This window comes from Boleophthalmus pectinirostris, unplaced genomic scaffold (assembly GCF_026225935.1).
Source record: "Boleophthalmus pectinirostris isolate CB_2022bp ecotype Guang Dong unplaced genomic scaffold, ASM2622593v1 HiC_scaffold_17, whole genome shotgun sequence".
Lineage (NCBI taxonomy): Eukaryota > Metazoa > Chordata > Actinopteri > Gobiiformes > Gobiidae > Boleophthalmus > Boleophthalmus pectinirostris.
Genome location: NW_026571115.1, coordinates 32,709,026 through 32,734,147, shown reverse-complemented (window position 1 = coordinate 32,734,147; position 25,122 = coordinate 32,709,026). Strand labels below are relative to the sequence as shown.

The following is a 25,122-nucleotide window of genomic DNA, read 5'->3' as shown; positions in this document are numbered from 1 at the left end:
AGTAAAGTCTGGGCTTTTTATTTTCTTTTAGCAGATAAAACATCTTATGTGAAGATATTCCTGTTTTTGCTTCTCTACAGAAAATCAAGTAATCCAAAGTATTCAGATTACATTACTCACTTTAAGTAATTAAACGGATTACGTTACAAACTACATTTTGGTGTATGTAATCTGTAATCTGTAGGGGATTACATTTTAAAAGTCACCTTCCCAACACTGATCATAACATAAACTCTTACCAGTCTCACCAGCTCGTCAAAACAATGATATATACCGTATTTTCCGCACTATTAGTCGCTCTGGATTATAAGGCGCACTGTCATTAAATGGTCTATTTTTATTCTAACTTTTTTCACAAATAAACCACACCGGACTTTAAAGGAAACACAACAGTGTGATGGGTGAGTGGTTTTTGTTTGTTTTTCGTTCACGGTGACTCTGGGCTTTGTTCAGTTGTGGCGTGTAGGGAGGTGTGTCTGGGACCAACGGATTGTCGGCGTGTTCGCAGTGACTCAGTTGTTCAGTCGTGTCTAGAAGCGGCACATTGCGCTCGCTTTTTCGGTTCGTTCCTCAGCCTAAATACGCAGGGTTTATGCGTTAAACATGTGTGAATGAAACAAAACGCAACTCCAGGTCGGTTTGTGAAGAGAAAACATTATAACGGTGATCAGAAAATAGTGTAATGTGGCCTCTTTAAAAAAGCTTTGCAAATTAAATCACAATCCTAAAATACTCGAGACACGTATGTTCAAATATTCGTCCAAATTTGCTCAGCTCTAAACTCCCTTTCACATTCCGGGGTCCGTGGCGTCAGACCAAAAGAATGCGAGCCGTGCACCTTTTCACACGTACGCTGGAAAGGCGGCGCAGCATATGGTGAGCGCGGCCCGTGTGCGGTGAGTCAGGGTGAGGTAAGTGGTACATAACAGAAGCCCTCAGTCATGGTCACACCTGCGGCAGATGGAGCCTGAGCCGAGAGCAGGAGCCTGGCAACCGCTCATTCTAATATATGTCCACGTAAGACACACTGTGGGTTAGTCATGTTCAACAGGATTCACAGCACAGAAAAGAAGACACTGATAAAATAATAAAAGCACCCTGAGTATCTATAAGTACATTAAAGAACCCGTATCATTATATTTTCTGTGTTTTCTGTAGTTTCTTTGTTATAATGTTGTATTTAGTAAGAGCTACACCTGATGGATGGTTTTCTCAAATTTCTAAGGAGCCTACGTTTACTTAAAGGGTCTATATTAACCCCTTAACGCCGACCGTCACAAATATGCAACAAACCATTTGGATCAAGATATAAGCCGAGACAGCGAGGCCGGTCAAGCAGAAGTAAACAGCAAGGCCAAAAACTCAAGTTAATGCATCTGATATAAAAATGTATTGAACAGATACATATGTACTCTAGTTTATGAAACTGTTGACCTTTTTTCTGTGCCATTTTTGGTTCTAAAGTTACATACGTTTTAAACAGACCATGTATGAAACAAAGACCTGCAAATCATATAAATAAATTGATGTATTTCATCATAAAAAAATGTATTTAAAATGATAAAAATTTGCTTGGAAGGACTGACATATTTTATAGAAATAATTACCTTTCATTTTGAAGTAATATTAAAGTATTCAAAAGAAAAAAGCAACAAATGATGTAAAATCCTGCACCTTCTACTTGTTTGCACAATTTTCCCTCCGTTACTTTTCCCTCCGTTACCATGACCTTTCTTAATAAAAAATCTAATTAGTCAAAAAGTAAGAGGTTTTTCAACCTAATCTTGTACCATATGGTAGAAAACTATATGAAGCAAATATTCAAACCAGTTTGTTAAGGATATGTAAGTGAGAACCAAGAGTTATCACTGTTTGGATTTATTGCCCAAAAAGTGCTGCATATTTCATTCCCTCTGTTACTGACATGAGTTTTTAAATTTTTTGTCAACAACTTGAAAGAATATCACAGGTTTAACTTGACCCTGTTGGAGTGTAACTCTTTCCTACATTCTGATACTTTACTTATTTCAATAGTCCCTCTAGTTTCTGAATAAGAGACATTTGAATGTAAAAAATCTGCCCGTTTCCCTCCGTTACCACTTGACTGGACCCAGCGTCTACATTCCCCCAGTACTGGTTTAGTGCCGTAGAGCCGCTGCTCCTCCACGTTGAGAGGAGCAGCTGAAGTAGCTCAGACATCTGTTCCGGACGCCTCCTGGGCATGTCCCACTGGAAGGAGGCCTTAGGGAAGACCCAGGACACGCTGGAGGGACTATGTCTCTGGGCTGGCCTGGGAACTCCTTGAGGTCCCCCTGAAGGAGCTGGAGGAAGTGTCTAGGGTGAAGGAAGTCTGGGAGTCTGTTACGTCCCAGCTCGTTGGGGTGAGGGAAGTAACAAAAATAAAACCAAGATGTAGTTTAATTAACAGGAAGGTAAAAGGTAAATTAACAAAAGACTAAAAATATATAGAGAACAACCTGAACTAAGAAACAGAACAACAGAATAAACAGTTTTGTGCCACAAAAGGAGTCACGCAGGTTTACACAAAACCAGTGGTAAAATTAAAGGGACACACACTAAACTAAAACACAAGTTCCTCAAATTAAACCACATAAACCCACAAACAGAATCAAGTGACCAAATCAAAAAAGGCACAAAACAGAACTACACACACGAACACAAAATGGCAGACAGGCCACCAAGGCCAGCAGCCCCGAGCAGGTGCTGGTCGTCTCCTTACGTAGGGGGCGGCGGCTGCAGGTGAGGTGGACGTAGACTTGCCCCACCAATCACAAACGAGGGCTCCCACAGCAGGACTTGAGGTGTGTCAGCAGAATCATTTAGAACACACAGAACAAATTACAATCTAAGGCCTGGGGTCGTAACAGAGTCCCTGCTTAGACCCGGCCCCAGATAAGCAGAAGAAAATGGATGGATGGATCTTTGTGCATTAATAAATGGATAATATTTGCGTAAATGTTTTATAGGCATCAAACTGTACCCATCTAAGGCTCTTATATTTACTCCACTTCTTGCGGACGCTAAAATGAGAAGCTCTCTGGTGTTTCTGATTTGTTATTGAAGCTCACCAGACGAAAAAGGTTTGAGGCTCCTGCTGTAACTGTTCCCGACTTGACTGGTGTTTCTGAAAAACTACAGAGGATTTTCAAACAACGTGAAATCCCAGCCTATTTCAAACCCACAAACACGTTAAGACAGAAACTGGTCCAACCCAAAGGACAAAACACCGAGCCACAAACAAAGCAACGCGGTCGGCTCCGTTCAGCGTAGTGAAGACGGCAGGGAGAAACACCGGAGAAACGAAACAGCCACTTCACAAGAGGATGTACCAAATATGAGACAAACGTCGTTAAAGGTAGCGGTAAACTTTAAAACTACCACTACGTGACATCACAAGGTGGAATTTTGAGCTTTGGGGATGTAGACAGACTAGTAATAAAGGTTTACTCGTGTGTGAATGAAACAAAACACAAGTCCAGGTCTGTTTTTGAGGACAACAACATTACAACGTGACTTAAAACTCACAAGAGTCGACTTCATTTAGACTTAATATTCCAGTGGTACAAGTACAAAAAGTAAAAGTATTTTACTGTGCAATTGTAGGTATCTGTACTTGACGTAAGTAAGTTTTAGTGTACTTTTTACTTCACTGCGATTGAGAGCAAGCCTTATGTTTTGATGGTTTGTTTTTAGCACAGTCATGGTGACGTGTGACGTGACTGAAGGATTTCAATTTCAAGTCCCAGGTTTGAGCAAACAAAGAATAAAGAAAATGATTTGTACTGTAATGCTACACATTTCTTTATCCATATCAAACTTTAACACTGAATATCTGTGTGAAATGTTAAATGAAAGGTTATGCCACAGCAGTGTCCATGCAGATTCCTGTGATGTGGTGCTGCCCTCTAGTGGAAAACACATAAGGGTTAGAAAACAACATTACTGTAAACTCCACTAGTACCAGACTCTGAGACTTACATATGATAATTTCCTGATGGATGATAAGTGGTTTGTTTTTCTGAGTGATATATTCAACCATAAGTCCAATAAAGTAAATGGGTCCAGCGGTAACGGAGGGAAACAGGTGCAGATTTTTGACATTCAAATGTCTCTTATTCAGAAACTAGAGGGACTATTGAAATAAGTAAAGTATCAGAATGTAGGAAAGAGTTACACTCCAACAGGGTCAAGTTAAACCTGTGATATTCTTTCAAGTTGTTGACAAAAAATTTAAAAACTCATGTCGGTAACAGAGGGAATGAAATATGCAGCACTTTTTGGGCAATAAATCCAAACAGTGATAACTAGCAGTTCTCACTTACATATCCTTAACAAACTGGTTTGAATATTTGCTTCATATAGTTTTCTACCATATGGTACAAGATTAGGTTGAAAAACCTCTTACTTTTTGAGTCATGAGATTTTTTATTAAGAAAGGTCATGGTAACGGAGGGAAAAGTAACGGAGGGAAAATTGTGCAAACAAGTAGAAGGTGCAGGATTTTACATCATTTGTCGCTTTTTTCTTTCGAATACTTTAATATTACTTCAAAATGAAAGGAAACTATTTCTATAAAATATGTCAGTCCTTCCAAGCAAATTTTTATCATTTTAAATAATTTTTTTTGAAAAATCATGTACCTTCATCAACAGTTCAAAGATGGAATAACACAAGATATGATGAAATACATCCATTTATTTACATGATTTGCAGGTCTTTGAAATTTGGGAAATAATTTTTGTTCCATGTACATTTTTATATCAGATGCATTAACTTGAATTTTTGGCCTTGCTTTTTACTTCTGCTTGACCGGGCAGTTTAAGTCAAGGAAATTGGAAACACTTCATTTTGGTTTTGGAGAGAAATAATGAAGAAAATTCTTGTTTTTTCATTTTCTTATTTTTGGTTTTATTTTGAAAAATGAATGCTACACAGATTCCGCAGCATTATAACATTAAAAGTTCATAAAAGGCAGACTGTCGATCTGGTTCACGCTGTACTTCCCTGTGTGCTGCAGAGGTGAGGAGGAGGTGAGCCACAAGAACAACGCCCTGAAGCAGGTGAGGGAGCTGCAGGCGCAGCTGTCGGAGCTGCAGGAGGACCTGGAGACGGAGAAACAGGCTCGAGGCAAAGCCGAGAAACTGAAGAGAGACCTGAGCGAGGAACTGGAGGCCCTCAAGACGGAGCTGGAGGACACACTGGACACGACGGCCGCGCAGCAGGAGCTCAGGTACTCTCCTCACACAAACAAACACATATTATTATTAGGGGTGTCAAATTATCACGTTAATTGCGATTAATTAATTACAGTCATATTTAGCGCGTTATGTTTTTTAATCGCGTTAATCTAATTTTTAATCTCTAACTTTAGTGTTTCTGTATGTGAGTTTCTTTATTATAAAACCTGTTTTTATGTGTTGTTGGGACAATAACACACACACACACACAAAACACATTTATACATTTTTTTATTTCGGTAATTCCACTCATTGCCGGAAACCCACACAAAACGCACGCAGTAAGAGCGATGTAAACGTCATGTTAACGTTGGCGGCGTCAGTTGCACAATGGACGAGGTGGAAGAGCCAGTAGAACAGAGCAGCAGTGCACAGGTAAAAACACATTCGTGTCTTGGAAATTATTCTCCCGACGTGAAATATAAAAGAAAATAACAAATATAATATCGCCTGAAAACAACCTGCATAGACTCATGATGTCTGCACTACTGTCCTATAGTGACCTGCCACATGAGGGGACACACACACAAACACACACACACACACACAACACACACAAACACACACACAAACACACACAAACACACACACACACACACACACACACACACAAACACACACAACACACAAACACACACAAACACACACAACAACACACAAACACACACACACAAACACACACACACACACACACACACACAACACACACACACACACACACACACAAACACACACACACACACACACACACAAACACACACAAACACAAACACACACAAACACACACAAACACACACAAACACACACAAACACAACACACACACAAACACACACAAACAACACAAACAAACACACACAACACACACACAAACACACACACACAAACACACACAAACACAACACACACAACACACACACACAAACACACACACACAAACACAAACACACACAAACACACACAAACACACACAAACACAACACACACACACACAACACACACAAACACACACAAACACACACACACACAAAACACACACAAACACACACAAACACAAAACACACAAACACACACAAACACACACAAACACACACACACACACACACAAACACACACACACACACAAACACACACAAACACACACAAACACAAACACACACAAACACACACAAACACACACAAACACAAACACACACACACACAACACAAACACACACACACACACAAACACAAACACACACAAACACACACAAACACACAAACACAAACAAACAAACACACACACACAAAACACAAACACACAAAACACACACAACACAAACACACACAAACACACACAACACAACACACACAAACACACACACAAACACAAACACACACAAAACACACACACACACACAAACACAAAACACACACAAACACACACCTTCATCATCGTCATTAACCTGAGAACGCGTGGACCACGTTTCCTTCCGTAGTTACTGCGTGGACACCGACGTGCTCCCGTGAGCCGCGTGTGGATCGTGTTTTCTCGCGTACGCGGCGTAAACCGAGCTTCCTCCTGTGAACCTCTAAACCAGAACTAACACCAAGACTAAAACCAGGACTAACCCAGTCCAGGACTAAACCAGGACTAAACCAGGACTAAACCAGGTCTAAACCAGAACTAACACCAAGACTAAAAACTAAACAGGACTAACCAGACTAAAACCAGGACTAAACCAGACTAAACCAGAAAACCAGAACTAAACCAGGACTAAACCAGGACTAAACCAGGACTAAACCAGGTAAACCAGGACTAAACCACTAAACCAGGACTAAACCAGGACTAAACCAGGACTAAACCAGACTAAAACCAGGTCTAAACCAGGACTAAACCAGGACTAAACCAGGACTAAACCAGGACTAACACCAGGACTAAACCAGGTCTAAACCAGGTCTAAACCAGGACTAAACCAGAACTAAAACCAGGACTAAAACCAGGATTAATCCATTCCAGGACTAAACTAGGACTAAAGTAGGACTAAACCAGGACTAAACCAGGACTAAAACCAGTGATCTCATATATAAAGCATTTCTCTATCAATAATATTTTTAATATGGTTAAGGAAAGACTGGACTTTTTATTGTCTTTAAGTCGACAAAAGTTATTATGTTCAGATTTCCTCGTCTTTGCTACTTTACAGCAAACAGTTTCTTATTCATGGAGACTTGGGCTCAACAGCCAATTTGGAGACATTTGTTAAACAATAAATGACTTTATAAAGTCACTTTTTTTAAATCTATATCAGTCTTTTGATCTGCCACAATAATGTAATAATGAATTTAAATGAAAATACCTCAAATTGAAGGCTTTTCTCAGCAATTTTTAGGTGAGATTAAAATGAGATTAATTAGATTAATTAATTACAGATCATAATTAATTAATCTCTCAATTTTTTTTATCGCATGACAGCACTAATTATTATAGTCTCCGAACATCGTCTCATGGTGTAAAGTGTCTCTTCTGTTGTAGGACTAAGCGTGAGCAGGAGGTGGCTGAGCTGAAGAAGGCCATTGAAGAGGAGACCAAAAACCACGAGGCCCAGATCCAGGACATGAGACAGAGACACGCTGCTGCTCTGGAGGAACTGTCCGAACAACTGGAGCAGGCCAAGAGGGTACCACCATACCCCTGGACATTAAAACATCACATTTTAATATCGTTAATCCAAAATATATTGTATTTTTTGGACTATAAATTGCTCTGGAGTATAAGTCGCACCAGCCAAAAATTCAAAACGAAGGAGAAAAAAACATATATAAGTTGCAGTTTTGGGGGGAGTTTTTTTTTTTTTTATTAGAAACCAGGAACAGACATTTCACATTGAAAGAAACAGACTGTTTTATTCTAATGTCATGTTACCACAAAATTAAGACTATATACTATTGTTATAGACTAGGACTTTTTTTTTGTTGACATTACAAGTCACATTTTACATCATATCACATTTTTGGAGGTAGAAAACCTTTCAAGTGACAAACAGCTGTAAAGTGAAATTTCTAATCAAGTCCCTCAGATTATTCACATCAAATTTTGTACTGTGTTTTCCGGACTATAAGTCGCTCCGGAGTATAAACCGCACCAGTCAAAAAATGCGTAATGAAGAAGAAAAAACATATGTAAGTCGCACTTTTTGGGGGAAATGTATTTTATAAAATCAGAGACCAGGAACCGACATTTCAAGTTCTAGTAATAACAACAGAACAGAGAACAACAGACTGTTAACGTCACATATGAACAGTTAAACAACAGAACAGAACAAGTTTAACAAACTCTCCATCTCACTCCAAATCACTAAATACATTCAATTCTTCATCCTCGGTGTCACTTCTGAGCAACTCCGTGACCTCCGGAGGTAAACAGAGCACCGCTTCCTCTTCTGTGTCGCTGTCGTCAGACTCAGCATCAGTTCCAGTTAGAATTATTCCGGCCTTTCTGAATCCCGACAGGATGGTTTCGGTGTCACTGAAGTCCAGGCTTTGTCCATCCATCCAGTGACTTCAGGAACGTTTCATGGTGCATCCTTACGCTGTCACAAGTTTTCACTCCAAACTTTCTTTCTGCTGCTCGATTACCGATTTCGGCTGCAGATTTCACTACTTGCAACAGGACAGAGGCTTTTTCTGCAGGAGACATGCGCAGTAGGGCTTTAAGTGACAGTGGTACAGGCAGTGTTGGGGAGTAACAGATTACATGTACCAGAGTTACGTAATCAGAGAACAGATTATGAGTAACTGTATTCAGTTACAGTTACTGTTTCAGTGAGTGGTAATTGGATTACAGTTACTTTGTTGAAATAAATGGATTACACGGCGGGATTTTCCTTTTTCACATTTCTGGCAAAATCCCCCTTTTTTTCCCCGTTAATTTCACTCATTGCCCGACACTAAACCAGGTCTAAACCAAGTCTAAACTAGATCTAAACCAGGTCTAAACCAGGTCTAAACTAGATCTAAACCAGGTCTAAACCAGGTCTAAACCAAGTCTAAACTAGATCTAAACCAGGTCTAAACCAGGTCTAAACCAAGTCTAAACTAGATCTAAACCAGTCTAAAACCAGGTCTAAACCAAGTCTAAACTAGATCTAAACCAGGTCTAAACCAGGTCTAAACCTAAACCAGTCTAAACAGTCTAAATCTAAACTAGGTCTAAACCAGGACTAAACCAGGACTAAACCAGGACTAAAACCAGGTCTAAAACAGGATTTAACAGGACTAAATCATGCTGCATGGACCGTGTTTCCTCCTCTTCTATCAATAATATTTTTAATTTGGTTCAGTAAAGTCTGGGCTTTTTTATTTTCTTTTATCAGACAAAACATCTTATTTGAAGATTTTCTAGTCTTTGCTTTTCTACAGCAAATCAAGTAATCCAAAGTATTCAGATTACATTACTCACTTTAAGTATTTTAATGGATTATGTTACAAACTACATTTTGGGGCATGTAATCTGTAATCTGTAGGGGAAAACATTTTAAAAGTCACCTTCCCAACACTGGGTACAGGAGCAGCAGATACCGGCGCGGCTTCAGTGTGAAAATTTTGAACCACCCAAACCGTGAAAAAAAGTGCGACTTATAGTCCGAAAAATACGGTAACGACTGACCCGAATGTGGTGCTTGTTTACAGTTTAAGGCCAACCTGGAGAAGACCAAGCAGAGCCAGGAGACGGCCAACAAGGAGCTGTGTGCCGAGGTGAAGAGTCTGCAGCAGGCCAAAGGGGAGTCCGAGCACAAGAGGAAGAAGCTGGAGGGGCAGCTGCAGGAGATCATGGCCCGGGCTGCAGAGGGCGAGAAGGCCAAGGGAGAGCTGGTCGAGAAGAGCCACAAACTACAGGTAACACATCCACAGTATCACTCATGTTAAACAGTGACGAATGTGATTAATATGTAAATGTTGTTCTGTCAGACGGAGCTGGACAACGTGTCTGCGCTGCTGGAGGACGCAGAGAGGAAGTGCATCAAGACGGCGAAGGACGTGGCTGGACTGGAGAGTCAACTACAGGACACACAGGTACAGGGACCGGGGAGAGTGAAGTGATCCATCTACTGTCTGTCAGAGGAAGGGTGCTGTAACCTCAAAATATATCGCTAAAAGTAGTTTGTGCTTGAAAGTTACATCTGATTTTTTTTTTTTTTACATTTTGTGCAGTAAAAGTTGTGCTGCAAAACATAAAAAATGGTTCGTCTAGTGCACTCACTCTCAACTTCTCCACAAGTAAAGAAAACATCCGTCCCTGAATAAATGAAACGTTCTTTCAAATTAGTTTGTACTTGGTTTCTTACAAACATTTTCAGTATTCACAAAATGAGTTATCCATCCATCCATTTTCGTCCGCTTATCCGGGGCCGGGTCGCGGGGGCAGCAGCCTAAGCAGGGACTCCCAGACTTCCCTCACCCCAGACACGTCCTCCAGCTCCTCCGGGGGGGACCCCGAGGCGTTCCCAGGCCAGCCCAGAGACATAGTCCCTCCAGCGTGTCCTGGGTCTTCCCCGGGGCCTCCTCCCAGTGGGACATGCCCGGAACACCTCCCGAGGGAGGCGCCCAGGAGGCATCCGGAACAGATGCCCGAGCCACGTCAACTGGCTCCTCTCGACGTGGAGGAGCAGCGGCTCTACTCCGAGCTCCTCCCGTGTGACTGAGCTCCTCACCCTATCTCTAAGGGAGCGCCCAGCCACCCTGCGGAGGAAACTCATTTCGAGCGCTTGTATCCGCGATCTCGTCCTTTCGGTCACTACCCAGAGCTCATGACCATAGGTGAGAGTAGGAACGAAGACTGACCGGTAAATCGAGAGCTTCGCCTTTCAGCTCAGCTCCTCTTCACCACAACTTTCCGATACAGCGACCGCATCACTGCCGAAGCTGCACCGATCCGCCTGTCAATCTCACGCTCCATCCTCCCCTCACTCGTGAACAAGACCCCGAGATACTTGAACTCCTCCACTTGAGGCAAAGACTCCCCACCCAGAGAGGGCAAGCCACCTTTTTCCGGTCGAGAACCATGGCCTCAGACTTAGAAGAAAATGAGTTATGTTCAAGAAATATCAGGGGTACTAGTATGCAGCACGGAAATTATGAAGTTTTAGAATATTGTTAGACCTGTATTGCTACCAAAATAATTCAAATTTCTGCCTGACTGGTGCATGCAAAGGTTAGTGGTTCAGTTGTTATATTTTCTTGAATTATTACTTATCATCCTCCAGCAGATCTAAGCAGGGACTCCCAGACTTCTCTTTCCACGCTTAGACTGCTGCCTTCACGACCCGGCCCCAGATAAAGCGGAAGAAAATTGATGGATATTGCTTATTGTACAATGTTCTTACAGCCCTGTGCCTGGTTATCGTACGTAGAACTATAATAAAATCTGGAGGATGAACCCAAGATGGCGTCGTATTGTTTTCAATGACCTGTGCTCATTGGCGCATGGGCCCAAAACTAATTTTCTCTTTCGCATTACTTCCTCAGTACGAGTGAGCACCTTCCACCCGCATGATGTCTATGACCTGCATGGCGTGGTGCGTTTTGACCAAGTCAGAGCAAGAGCTGCTAGAGCGGAGCAAATCATGTAAAGCTTACTTTTAGTTGCTTTGAGTATTTAAAAATGTAAAGCATTTATGTTGTGAAAACAGACAAGAATCCTTCAAAATTCCACCTTGGTGACAGTTGTAGATGTGCCGTCCTGTCCGAACACGGGCAGTTTGAGTTCCCCCAAAAATATATGCGCTCCATGGTTCAATTCTTTCAGAGCCCAAGCTTCCAGGAGCTGCAGCTGGAGTAAGTCTGGAGCCGGGACACGGGGGAAATGTCGTATCAAGTTCTTATAATAGATCCATGTCGCCTAGGGTTGGGTATCATCAAGAAATTGCAGATACGATACATACCTCGATACACAGGCCACGATACGATACATACCTCGATACACAGGCCACGATACGATACATACCTCGATACACAGGCCACGATACGATACATACCTCGATACACAGGCCACGATACGATACATACCTCGATACACAGGCCACGATACGATACATACCTCGATACAGCGCACTTTCGATTCTATATGATATATTTCAAATCGATTCGATACGGTTCAATAAAAATAAAGGCTAAATCATGGCTGTGACACTAAAAGTCTTTGTTAAACCACTTCTTGTGCAAAGTTCATATGAAACACAAACATTTTAATCATCAAAACAGTAAAAATATCAAATGTGTTGAATACATGAGTTTCCTTTCACTCCACAAGCAACAAAACTGTAGCTCTGTAACAAAATAATTTAGTAAAACACACCTAAAAATACTCTGGTGATATATCGATACAGTAGCCCACGATATCGATACTGTATTATCACATTAAACGATACAATATATCGATATTCTGATATTTTTGCACACCCCTAATGTCGCCGCACCTGCATTCTTATTGTCTTAAAGTGCAAGTTTACATTTACTAATAGTAGGAAACATTCATGCACGAGGCTCTATGTTGTAATAGAAGCAGCTTTACTCCAAAAGGTTCCTCGTGTCCATGTGTCCTCCTGACATCGAGGACCTTCTGTGCCGTCCGTGTGACTGCTGTCCTTTGTGCGTGTGCAGGAGCTGCTGCAGGAGGAGACCCGTCAGAAGCTGAACCTGAGCAGTCGAGTGCGACAGCTGGAGGAGGAGAAGAACGCTCTGCAGGAACAACAAGAGGAGGAGGAGGAGGCTCGCAAGAACCTGGAGAAGCAAGTGCTCTCGCTGCAGGCCCAGGTACATACACTTAAACTATAACACTTTAGTAAACATGAACAAGAAGAAGAAGAGGCATGCAAGAGTAAGAATAGAATCATCTGACTTCCCATCTCTGTATCTCGTTGTCCCGTGTCTTAGTTGTGTGAGAGTAAGAAGAAGCTGGAGGACGACGTGGGCACCATCGAGGCTCTGGAGGAGTGTAAGAAGAAGCTGCAGAAGGAGCTGGAGCTGTCGGCCCTGCGGCTGGAGGAGAAGACCATTGCCTTTGAGAAGATGGAGAAGACCAAGACCCGCCTCCAACAGGAGCTGGACGACCTGACTGTGGACCTGGACCATCAGAGGCAGATCGTGTCCAACCTGGAGAAGAAGCAGAAGAAATTTGACCAGGTATTCTACCCCACACTTACACTAATACTGACATTTTCACTTCATCAAAAAATCGACTTAAAACACCTTTACAATATTTAAATTAGTTGTTTATTTATTTATTTAGTAAAAATGCTCATTTCCATCTGTCGTCCCTCGGCAGGTAACATCACAAATTTAACAGAAAAAGCAAAAACAAGTGACAATAGCGACAGTTCTAAAACTAAAAGTGTCCACAAGTCTGGTTTTCCTTTAGCCACAGTTTCAAGTTGGATTTGAAACAGTCCAGTGTTGGAGTCTCTCTTATTGATAATGGGAGAATGTTCCAGAACTTAGTGCTTCTGACTGAGACACACTTGGTCCAAATGTGGTGAGTCGGTGTGGAGCTCACAGTTGTTCCTGTCCCACTGTCTTTACTTTAATAAAAACCTGAAATGGATGGGGGGAAGTCCATACAAAACTTTATGTATAAACATCCATATTTAAAATGAACTAAATTAATAAAATTAAACAAGTTGTGCTTGTCTAAAATAGTGCAGTGGTGAATTGAGAATAGTTTCTTGTCCAGTATTTTTACAGCTTTTTAAAAAGTGACTGGTTTGAGTGTTGTACCAGCAGCAATTGATCATGCAGTTATATAATATTCGATATGAGACAGAATCATGGAGTGTAAAAACATTCGTGCCACATTATAAGCCCTACAGTGCACTGAAAATCTTGCAGGTGACTTGCCACCTCTAGAAAGTTACACAACATTGCTTTATTAATTTTAATAAGCTACTATTTCTAATTCGAATGGCAGACCTGGGCCTGTTGTATTCTAATTCTCTTTTCTCATATAACACCATAGTTGCTCTCTGCTGTGCTGCTTTCTTACAGCCTTAAAGCTCCCATGTGTTTATTTCATTGTTTTATCAGTTCATGGAAGATGTGAAACCTGTTCACACTCATCTAATTAGAAATAGTAGCTTTAAAATTGTACTTAAATATGTATTTTCATTAGTTATAGGGAGGAGGTACAGGAGCCTCTGTTCCAAGGCAGGAATCTGTGTCTCCCCAAAGAAGAACTCTTGAACTTTTCCATTTATTATTATTATTATTTATTAATTTAGAAGATTGGGAGTGAGGACCACAGTTTGAATTCTTATTGTTTCATATGAAAATTGACAATAAACTTTTTGAATTGAATTGAAATTGAATAGTTGTGGCACACATACACTGTTTGCCTATTTCAAGGTGATAATTTTATGTCTTAAAAGATATATTTAATAATAAAAATTACTTTTTTTTACAGTAGAGTCTTGTATAGTGTTGTTCAGATATTATTCACCTTGTTAACTTCCAGCCACTTGCTTTATTAAGAAAAAAAAACACAAAACTTTCAATATATTTTTGTCCATCAAAATATCTCTGGCATATGAATAATTTGAGCCCCACTGTACAGTTTATCCAGAGCAATAGAAATACGATATAAACTTGTGTGTACCCCTGTCCTGTACAGATGTTGGCTGAGGAGAAGAACATCTCGGCTCGTTACGCAGAGGAGAGGGACCGAGCAGAGGCCGAGGCCAGAGAGAAGGAGACCAAGGCCCTGTCTCTGACCCGAGCTCTGGACGAGGCTCTGGAGGCCAAGGACGAGCTGGAGAGACAGAACAAGCAGCTGAGGGCCGACATGGAGGACCTGATGAGCTCCAAGGACGACGTGGGCAAGAACGTGAGTCTGGACCTCCTGTAATTGTTTTGTGGAGATGGGGAATGGGAGGTGTTTCTACTCAAGAATGGATTTTGGTCTGGAGCCAATTACAGTCTGTTTTATCAGTGTTAGAAAGATGGAAATCCACACGTGTCAGTGTATTTTTTGGTAACACAAACTAACATTAAAGCTTGTGTTCACGATTTTGGAAGGAGGAAGCACGTATTTAAATCTAACTTACATGCTTGTAAATAATAGGGGCATCATTTCAACACCCTCGCTCCTGATTGGCTCTTTAGTTGCTATGATACATGCGCTCGGATTTCCAAATCTGAATTTCGTTTCCAGATTCGCTGCTATAACTTCGAGCCTCAAGTGACGTAGTTTGGTTAGAGCCAATCAGTGACGTTTCGTTCTCTCAGTGCACTTCTATACAGTCCGTCCTTCCATACATTTTCTTCTGCTTATCGGGGCCGGGTTGCGGGGAGCGCTTCTCCGGGGGGACCTTAAGGCGTTCCCAGGCCAGCTCAGAGACATAGTCCCTCCAGTGTGTCCTGGGTCTTTCTTAGAGCCTCCTTCTGGACATTAATGGAACACCTGAGCGAGGCACCCAGGAGGCATCAGAACAGATGTTCGAGCCACCTCAGCTGCTCCTCTCGATGTGGAGGACAGCGGCTCTACTCCGAGCTCCTCCCGTGTGACTGAGCTCCTCACCCTATCTCTAAGGGAGCGCCCAGCCACCCTGCGGAGGAAACTCATTTCGAGCGCTTGTATCCACGATCTCGTCCTTTCAGTCATTATCCAGAGCTCATGACCAGAGGTGAGGGAAGGAACATAGATCGAGCAGTAAATCGAGAGTTTTGCCTTGCAGCTCAGCTCTCTCTTCACCACAACGGTCCGATACAGCGACCGCATCACTGCCGATGCTGCACCGATCCACCTGTCAATCTCACGCGTCATCCTCCCCTCACTCGAGAACAAGACCCCGAGATACTTGAACTCCTCCACTTGAGGCAAGGACTCTATAGGACTTCTATACAGTCTTTGGGGAAAACTAAATTTAATTATTTATGAGAGAGAATGAGAGCCTCGCACATCAACTACTAGAGACGGGTGCGTTGGAGGAGAGGGAGCAGCCCCAGAACATACAGAAAAATCCCGCACACCGTCTTACTTGCAAACTGTGAAATTTATTAGGACAAACCGTGCAACGTTTCGGCACTAGGCCTTCGTCAGGCAAAACCCTGTTTGCCTGACAAAGGCCTAGTGCCGAAAACGTTGCACGGTTTGTCCTAATAAATTTCACAGTTTGCAAGTAAGACGGTGTGCGGGATTTTTCTGTATAATTATTTATGAGAAAAAGTTAAGTTTAAGAGTCAACCAGTACCAACCCAGTAAAATCCTGCTCAAACTTACAGTGACATTGTGTCCATGGGCAGGACCTTACGCTGGAGACCTTTTTTTTTTTTGGATTATCATAGGTCATGATGGGAGCCTTTTTTTAACTCCTTCATATTACATTTTCCTGACATAATCTCACTGTCATTACATTCAATCTCCCACTAATCTCCACACTTGTGTCCGTGTCAGGTGCACGAGCTGGAGAAGTCTAAGCGCACCCTGGAGCAGCAGCTGGAGGAGATGAAGACCCAGCTGGAGGAGTTAGAAGATGAGCTCCAGGCCACGGAGGACGCGAAGCTCAGGCTGGAGGTGAACATGCAGGCTCTGAAGGCCCAGTACGAGAGGGACCTGCAGGGGAGAGACGAGCAGAGCGACGACAAGAAGAGGGCGCTGCTCAAACAGGTACTTCACTTCCAACACAACTGAATCTCTGTTGCTTTAGAAAATATTGCAGTAACAACCATGGACTCTCTTTTATGAATATTTTCTCTTGTATGACTCAGGTGCGGGAGATGGAGGCGGAGCTGGAGGATGAGAGGAAGCAGAGGGCTCTGGCTGTAGCCGCTAAGAAGAAACTGGAGCTGGACCTGAAGGACGTGGAGGGACACATCCAAGGAGCCACCAAGGCCCGCGACGAGGCCATCAAACAACTGCGCAAACTACAGGTATACAACATACACACATGTACCTCACACTACTGCACAAGATACAGGTATATCAAGAATAGTATTTTAGTATTTATCTATTTATTTTAATACGGAACATTTTACTTAAGTTAAACTTTTCTGGTCGTTTTCTTGCATTGCCTGAAATGTTCCACACATAATACAGCATCAAACATATCTTTCATTCTGTTACAGGTGTTTTTATTGCTCAATATGTAAATGGGTTAAATTCTGAGTGATCCTTTGTACAGGTCTCAAATCTTATTGTCACCATTGTCGCCGTGGTGATAGATTAATGTCATATTATAGGACATGTAAAGAAAAGCAACATTAACCTACTGTCTAAAGGTTGGTGGTTCTCCATCTATCCATTTTCTTCCGATTATCTGGGGCCGGGTCGTGGGGGCAGCAGTCTAAGCAGGAACTCCCAGATTTCCTTCACCCCGGACACTTCCTCCAGCTCCTCCGGGGGAACCCCGAGTCATTCCCAGGCCAGCTGAGAGACTTGGTCCCTCTAGCGTGTCCTCAGTCTTTCCCAGGGCGTCCTCCCAGGGGGACATGCCTAGAACACCCCCACGAAGGAGGCGTCCAAGAGGCATCCGGGACAGATGCTTGAGGTACCTCAGCTGCTCCTTTCAATGTGGAGGAGCAGCGGCTCTACTCCGAGCTCCTCCCGTGTGACTGAGCTCCTCACCCTGTCTCTAAGGGAGCACCCAGCCACCCTGCGGAGGAAACTCATTTTGTATACGCAATTTTGTCCTTTTGGACATTACTGGACCAAACTCATGACCAACGATTTGTTTGGTTGTTGGCTGTGTTCAGAATAAAAACATTGCATTGTTGTAACTGTGCCCCTGCAGCCTGAATGAATATGGTATTGAGCTTTGTGGTGGTCTTGTTTCTGGCAGGTTGTTCAGCGCAGCTGCAATTACAAAAACCTCACTTACAGACTCTATAAAAATACAATGCCTTAAAATAGTTCTCATGGCTGTGAGGACCTGTGTTGTTCATGTTCATCTTGTTTGTTCAGGCTCAGCTGAAGGACTACCAGAGGGAGCTGGAGGACACCAGAGCCTCTCGAGATGATATCTTCTCCATGGCCAAGGAGAACGAGAAGAAGCTCAAGAGCCTGGAGGCCGAGATCGTGCAGCTGAACGAGGTGCAGAGGAAGGGCTTTATCTAGTCTTTTAGTTTATAACATGGTATATGGAATTTGGACTTTTAGGTTTTCAGACACATGTGCAGGGTTTCCTTTATACTTTATTTCTTTAGCTTAGCTTTGGCATTCCAGTGTTTCCCATTGATAGAGGAGATTTATCCTTTTTAAAATATATGGGACTAACTACAACTACAATTTAAGACGTAAAAGTTACTTGGAAAATACGCAAACTTATTCTTCTTACCCTTTAGTCTAATCTTTATAGATACTGAAACACTGGGAATTACTTAAAATAATATTTGTCTACTGAAATGTGTTTATATGTAACATGTATTGCGCCCTCTGCTGGCATAGATCGTTGTTTATGGCAGATATTTAACACTGCCCCCTGTCTGTAGGACCTGGCAGCGTCTGAGCGAGGCAGACGTCACGCCGAGCAGGAGAGAGACGAGCTGCAGGACGACATCTCCAACAGCACCTCCGGAAAGTACGCACCAAGACTTTCAGAGTTTACTGTGTTAAAGGTTGTATAGAGGATTTTTTTTTTTTTAGTTTCAAATTCAATGAAAATTTAAAATACCATTACAGAGATGCAGCAGCCTTCTAATTATGATGACCAAAAAAAAAAAAAAAAAAAAAAGAATGAAAATCTAGCAACTGTGGATGTAGTGAGTCCGGATAAACATCAGCCAATAGAAAACAAGGCTGCCTCATTTTCTATTGGCTGTTAGGTTGTCAATCAAACTCCCTACGTTTCTAGTGTAGCTGCTTCGCCGGCGCGTGGGGATTATGCGGTTTATGCAGCAGTTCTTTTCGCGCAAAGTTTGTTGAGATGGCGGACGAGAATCGACGACCAGTTCGCCGCAAAAGAAAGTCCGTTTTTGAGGTCGCTGAAAGAAGAAGAGAAGGCGAAAAGGAGCAAAGACAAACTGAGGTGAATCTCGGGAGACCTCTTCCAGCGATTGCGCGAATGATGCAGACGAAGAGTTTAAAAACTGACGGGTCGGTCGCTAAATTATTTCTAGACGGGTCACTTCAGCAGTAATTCTGAACGCGCGCAGGCTGTAAACAAGTGTGATTTCTAGAGTAACAAGGCAGTAACAAGGCATGCACAACATTTGAAAAAGGACTGTCGCTGTATTTCTCTTCCCTTAAAAAATCCTCTATACAACCTTTAAGGGAATCGTTTTTTATGTGAAGATTAGCGCTCTGGTCACTGAAAGAGCACTTCGTATCTTATCAGAGCCGCTTTAGTGTTTAGTTGAGGCTGGTTTTAGTGGCGGTGTCTCACTCTGCTCCGTGCTGAGTGCAGGTCGGCTCTGCTGGAGGAGAAGCGGCGTCTGGAGGCTCGGATCGCTCAGCTGGAGGAGGAGCTGGACGAGGAGCAGGGCAACATGGAGCTGCTCAATGACCGCTTCAGGAAGACAGCCCTGCAGGTCAGACACACACAGGGAGCCACAGACATTATCAACAAGTTGTAAAATAATCATCTACATATCTTTTTATTTGACTTATTTGCTGTCATCCACTGTTTAATAGGTGCCCAAATGGGTTTATAGTCAGTGTTGGGAAGGTGACTTTTAAAATGTTTTCCCCTACAGATTACAGATTACATCCCCCAAAATGTAGTTTGTAACATAATCCATTCAATTACTTAAAGTGAGTAATGTAATCTGAATACTTTGGATTACTTGATTTGCTGTAGAGAAGCAAAGACGAGGACACTTAACCGTGTTAAAAATATTATTGATAATGGAGGAGGAGACACGTCCACGCAGCATGATTTAGTCCTGTTAAATCCTGTTTTAGTGCTGGTTTAGTCCTGGTTTAGATCTAGTTTAGACCTGGTTTTAGTCCTGGTTTAGACCTGGTTTTCGTCCTGGTTTAGTCCTGTTTTAGACCTGGTTTTTGTCCTGGTTTAGTCCTGGTTTAGACCTGGTTTAGACCTAGTTTAGATCTAGTTTAGATCTAGTTTAGACCTGGTTTTAGTCCTGGTTTAGTCCTGGTTTTAATCCTGGTTTAGTCCTGGTTTAGACCTGGTTTTCATCCTGGTTTAGTCCTGGTTTAGACCTGGTTTAGTCCTGGTTTAGACCTGGTTTAGACCTAGTTTAGATCTAGTTTAGATCTAGTTTAGACCTGGTTTTAGTCCTGGTTTAGACCTGGTTTTCGTCCTGGTTTAGTCCTGGTTTAGACCTGGTTTTCGTCCTGGTTTAGTCCTGGTTTAGACCTGGTTTAGACCTAGTTTAGATCTAGTTTAGATCTAGTTTAGTCCTGGTTTAGACCTGGTTTAGTTTCCAGCAATGAGCAAAAAAATAAATAAATAACTAAATAAAAATAAAATTAATGTGAAAACAGGAAAATACCGCCGTGTAATCCACTTATTTCAACAAAGTAACTGTAATCCAATTACCACTCACTGAAACAGTAACTGTAACTGAATACAGTTACTCATCATTTGTACTCTGATTACATAACTCCAGTACATGTAATCTGTTACTCCCCAACACTGTTTGTAAGACACAAAGAACAAAAAGCAGACAGATCACACATCAAACATAAAGCGTCCTCTTACCTGGCTCCCGCACGTTACATTTAAACAAATACACCAGTCTCTCCTCATTGTAAAAGAATGTAAGTAATTTATTTTCCACGAGCATCTCTCAGTTTAACATGAACTCACAGGAGCTATAGTAACACAATCATCTTCCCTTGGCACACAGTTGGATTAACATCATCTAAATTGTGGCATATTGCTGTTTAACCGGTGCCTTCAAAGGCTACGTTCAGACTGCAGGGCTTAACGCTCAATTCCGATTTTTTTGTGAAATCCGATGTTTTTGCGAGGTCGTTCACATTTCCAATTAAATGTGACTTGTATGTGACTCCAGTGTGAACGTTAAACGGCCCAAAAGTGTCCCGCATGTGACACTGGAGACACGACGACGTCAACCGCAGCGAGCGTCTCTGTGTTTATGGAAGTTGTTCAAACATGGACGCAGCATTCGAGCACCTGGAGATTTTAAAGTTCCTCTCGTACCGGAGCCAGAACATGAACAACTTACTTGTTTTAAGGAGGAGATTGAGAAGAAGAAGGTTTTTTGGTCGTGGTGTTTTGTGGGGCAGCGGCAGCGACGTCCTGTTGAAAGGAACATGTGGATGTGGAGACGTAGCCAAGAGTGGTGATGTGCTTCGCTTCAGCGACACAGAATTCATTAACAATTTTCGCCTACTTCAGCGCAGAATAGTGACGTTTGTGGTTTGTTGATAACATGTAGGTCAAATGAATGCGACCTGACCGTTCAGACTGAAGTCACATGTCAAAAGATCAGATATGTATCGGTTTCAGGAGCACATATCCAAGTGTCCTGAGTCACATTTAAAAAAATCGTATCTGTGTCGTTCAGACTGTCATTAAAAGATCAGATACAGGTCACATAGGGGCCAAAAAATCGGATTTGGATCACTTCAGGCTGCAGTCTGAACGCAGCAGTCTCACTAAATGCTGACTAAAACCTGAATTACAGTTCTGCGTCGACTCAATGCACACTGCCGCCGTCGCCTTGTCGCAGTCGTTTTTGATTTATGGATCTGTTTCGAGGTCTATGCGCCGCGAAGTAATTCACTGCGACAACATTAGGAGGCTGGGATTGCGTTCGTGTTTACAAAATGAAGCGGGAAAGCAGAGTGCCGGAAATGTATGTAGAGCGGTGTAGAGAGGACCAATCACAGCACTTTGATGTTCATTGACGTCTGCGTCGGTTCGACACCTAGTTACAAAAGTTCTGAGGTGCAGCGTTCTTTGGAGGGGGTTCAAGGCGATGCAGACGATTTGACGCATGACCATAAATCGGGCTTCTATAATCTATAATCTACTGGCTTTCATAGTCTCACCACACTTGCTTTATAAACCTCCTTCTTTGGAAGCAGAGAAAAGGGGCCTGAACACTCAAAGATCAGACTATGTTCACTTTTGAAATCATACTATGTTGACTTTTCACTCTTGACCCGTATTATTAATGGTAAGTAAGTCAGTCAGTAAGTCTTTATTTACATAGCGCTTTTCACAGTCACAAAGACGCTTTTACAGAGCATTACATTCAGCATTATTTATTCACTCTATACAATCTACTAATGGTAGGTCAACTTCTGCTTAAGATGTCCAGTCGGTCTCCAGCCTTTTACTTCCACCCTTTCTTGGACAACCTGAAAACTTCTACAACACTCATCAGACACAGCAAACAAACAATCAGACACATTCGACAACAACTGACTGTCCAGGTCTTGATACAAAGGACAGTAGAACAGAAAATACATTTCATTTTCATTGTCCTTTAAAGGTTGTATAGAAGATTGTCCAAGGAAAGAGAAATGCAGTGACTGTTTGTCCATTTTCAAATGTCGCGCTTCGCTCCTCTTCCCCTTCTCTTCGTCTTTCAGCGACGTCAAAAACAGACTTTCTTTTGTGGCGAACTGGTCTTGAATTCTTTTCGGCCGTTACGACAAACTTTGTGCAAAACTTTGTGTGAGAGGAAGCGACATATCGAAAAAGACGCTAAGAACCGCTGTGTTGATTGAGTAAACAGCATCAGTACGTGCGAGGTGAACGTACAGCACGTAATCCCAGCTCGCCGGCAAGTCAGTGACTCTAGAAATGTAGGGAGGTTGATTGACACCCAACAGCCAATAGATAAAGAGGTAGCCTTGTTATCTATTGGCTGATGTTTATCTGCCCCCACTACGTCCACAGTTGATGGATTTTCATTCTTTTTTTTTTTTTTGGTCATCATAATTACAAGGCTGCTGCATCTCTATAATTTTATTTTGAACTTTCATCGACAAAAAATCCTCCATACAACCTTTAAGTCACACAGAGCACATGTGCGCTCCTCCTCTGGGACTAAGTGGAAAGCTGTCTTTAATCAAACTATATCTTCTGTATTTTGGTTTACATACGATTTCACTGCCCCATTTCTGTTTATACTTATCAAAATGAATGTTCCTGATTTGTCTTCGGTCATTCCAGACTGATGTGTGTCTCTCTGAACTGATTTTTACACCTTATTAATCTGAAACGGCTCTCACTGACAGAGAGAGAAAACACAAAGCTTCACAACGACTATTTAAATCTGATTGGTCGAGCGTCACAACAGCGGAATAAGACGAAAAATCTGACTTTAGTTACATCCAGCTGAGAGAAAAGCACAGACATCTTCCCTGTCCACAAATGCAGAAAGCTCTTCCTTCTGCACGCTTTTCACAAACTGTTGGTACTGATGCTGAAATATCCTTAAAAAATATTTCAAATAAGGACGTTCAGTTTGTTACAATTGTCTAACTTTTTTACAAAATACTAGGGTGATGGTAGAGTAGAATAAAGTTGAGTCACTGATTATAGTTCACATAAAAATTCTAATAAAATAGACAAACACGTGTAAAAATCAAGCCTCTATTTTGTCACTTTTTTCTTGAATAATGCAAATTTTTAGTAAAAGCATAAAATATTAAATATAAAGCAATGACTGCCTGATTGTTTTTAAATGTAGATTACTTCAGCTTTCATAATTTGTTGATTCTTTTGAGTGCGAGGGGGAGAAAACTAATGTACAAATATGACTTAGCTGACGTGATTGTCCTGTTCTCCTCAGGTGGACTCCCTGACCACGGAGCTGAGTGCAGAGCGCAGCACTGCCCAGAAGAGCGAGAACGCCCGGCAGCAGCTCGAGAGGCAGAACAAGGAGCTGAGGGCCAAACTGGGCGAGCTGGAGGGGGCCGTCAAGAGCCGCTTCAAGGCGTCCATCACGGCTCTGGAGGTGAAGATCTCACAGCTGGAGGAGCAGCTGGAGCAGGAGGCCAAGTCAGTACCAACATCACCTGTATAATATGAGTACGTGTGTGTGTGAGGAGGTTTCTAACAGGCGTGTGTGCTTACAGGGAGAGGGCCGCGGCGAACAAACTGGTGAGGAGGTCCGATAAGAGGCTGAAGGAGGTGTGCATGCAGGTGGAGGACGAGCGTCGCCATGGAGACCAGTACAAGGAGCAGGTCTGGCTATACATTTTATTTAATTTTTTAAATTTACAATCACAGAATATTCTCAAATTTGGCACAACGGCTCTTCATGTCATCCCGATCAAAAACGTCAACGACAACCATATTTCACACGGTTGCCATGGCAATGCGCCAAAGCACCCATGTTATCCTAATGGCAAATTTTTTACAATTTCTTACATTTCAAAGTGATAAAACAATGTATTAGTTTTATTGAAGAATGTGAAATTTGGCACAGTGATTCTTCAATTTACCCCCGATCAAAAAAGTCCAGGGGGCCAAAGTCATGGCAATGTCCCAAAGCGCCCATGTTTATTTATGTTAACACATCACCATCTCCAAGGTGTGCTGACTTTGTGTGTTTAGTGACAAGCACAGACCAAAGCCACAATCACACAGAGACAGCAGAGTGCCGGGTCGGCCAAGCTCAAAGCACGGCCCGTGACGCTTGCGGCTTTAATTTATTTTTGTTGCACGTTTATATGTATGAAGATGTTTATATTTGTAACTCCATTGCCTCAGCTCTCGTGTCGTGTGATGTTGAGTGTGTTGTGTATGTTTGTCTGTAGCTGGAGAAAGCGAACTCTCGGATGAAGCAGCTGAAGAGGCAGCTGGAGGAGGCCGAGGAGGAGGCCACCCGAGCCAACGCCTCCAGGAGGAAACTGCAGAGAGAACTGGACGACGCCACAGAGGCCAGCGAGGGGCTGAGCAGAGAGGTGCACACGCTCAAGAACAGGCTCAGGTACTGCTCTTTCTACTC

General features: G+C 42.4%; 1 protein-coding gene across 1 annotated transcript in view; it reads left to right on the top strand.

Annotated features, from left to right (window-relative positions):
- Positions 1-25,122, top strand: part of LOC110172213 (myosin-10-like) — a 249,049-nt gene that overhangs the window by 219,548 nt on the left and 4,379 nt on the right. Inside the window, exons 26-40 of the mRNA XM_055152335.1 lie at positions 5,039-5,251; positions 7,772-7,916; positions 9,928-10,134; positions 10,207-10,311; positions 12,898-13,050; positions 13,171-13,419; positions 14,900-15,112; positions 16,682-16,894; positions 16,996-17,157; positions 18,188-18,316; positions 18,715-18,803; positions 19,629-19,752; positions 23,962-24,170; positions 24,248-24,356; positions 24,932-25,104. Of these exons, the coding sequence (XP_055008310.1) occupies positions 5,039-5,251; positions 7,772-7,916; positions 9,928-10,134; positions 10,207-10,311; positions 12,898-13,050; positions 13,171-13,419; positions 14,900-15,112; positions 16,682-16,894; positions 16,996-17,157; positions 18,188-18,316; positions 18,715-18,803; positions 19,629-19,752; positions 23,962-24,170; positions 24,248-24,356; positions 24,932-25,104 (2,493 nt within the window). The remainder of the gene's footprint in view (positions 1-5,038; positions 5,252-7,771; positions 7,917-9,927; positions 10,135-10,206; positions 10,312-12,897; positions 13,051-13,170; positions 13,420-14,899; positions 15,113-16,681; positions 16,895-16,995; positions 17,158-18,187; positions 18,317-18,714; positions 18,804-19,628; positions 19,753-23,961; positions 24,171-24,247; positions 24,357-24,931; positions 25,105-25,122) is intronic.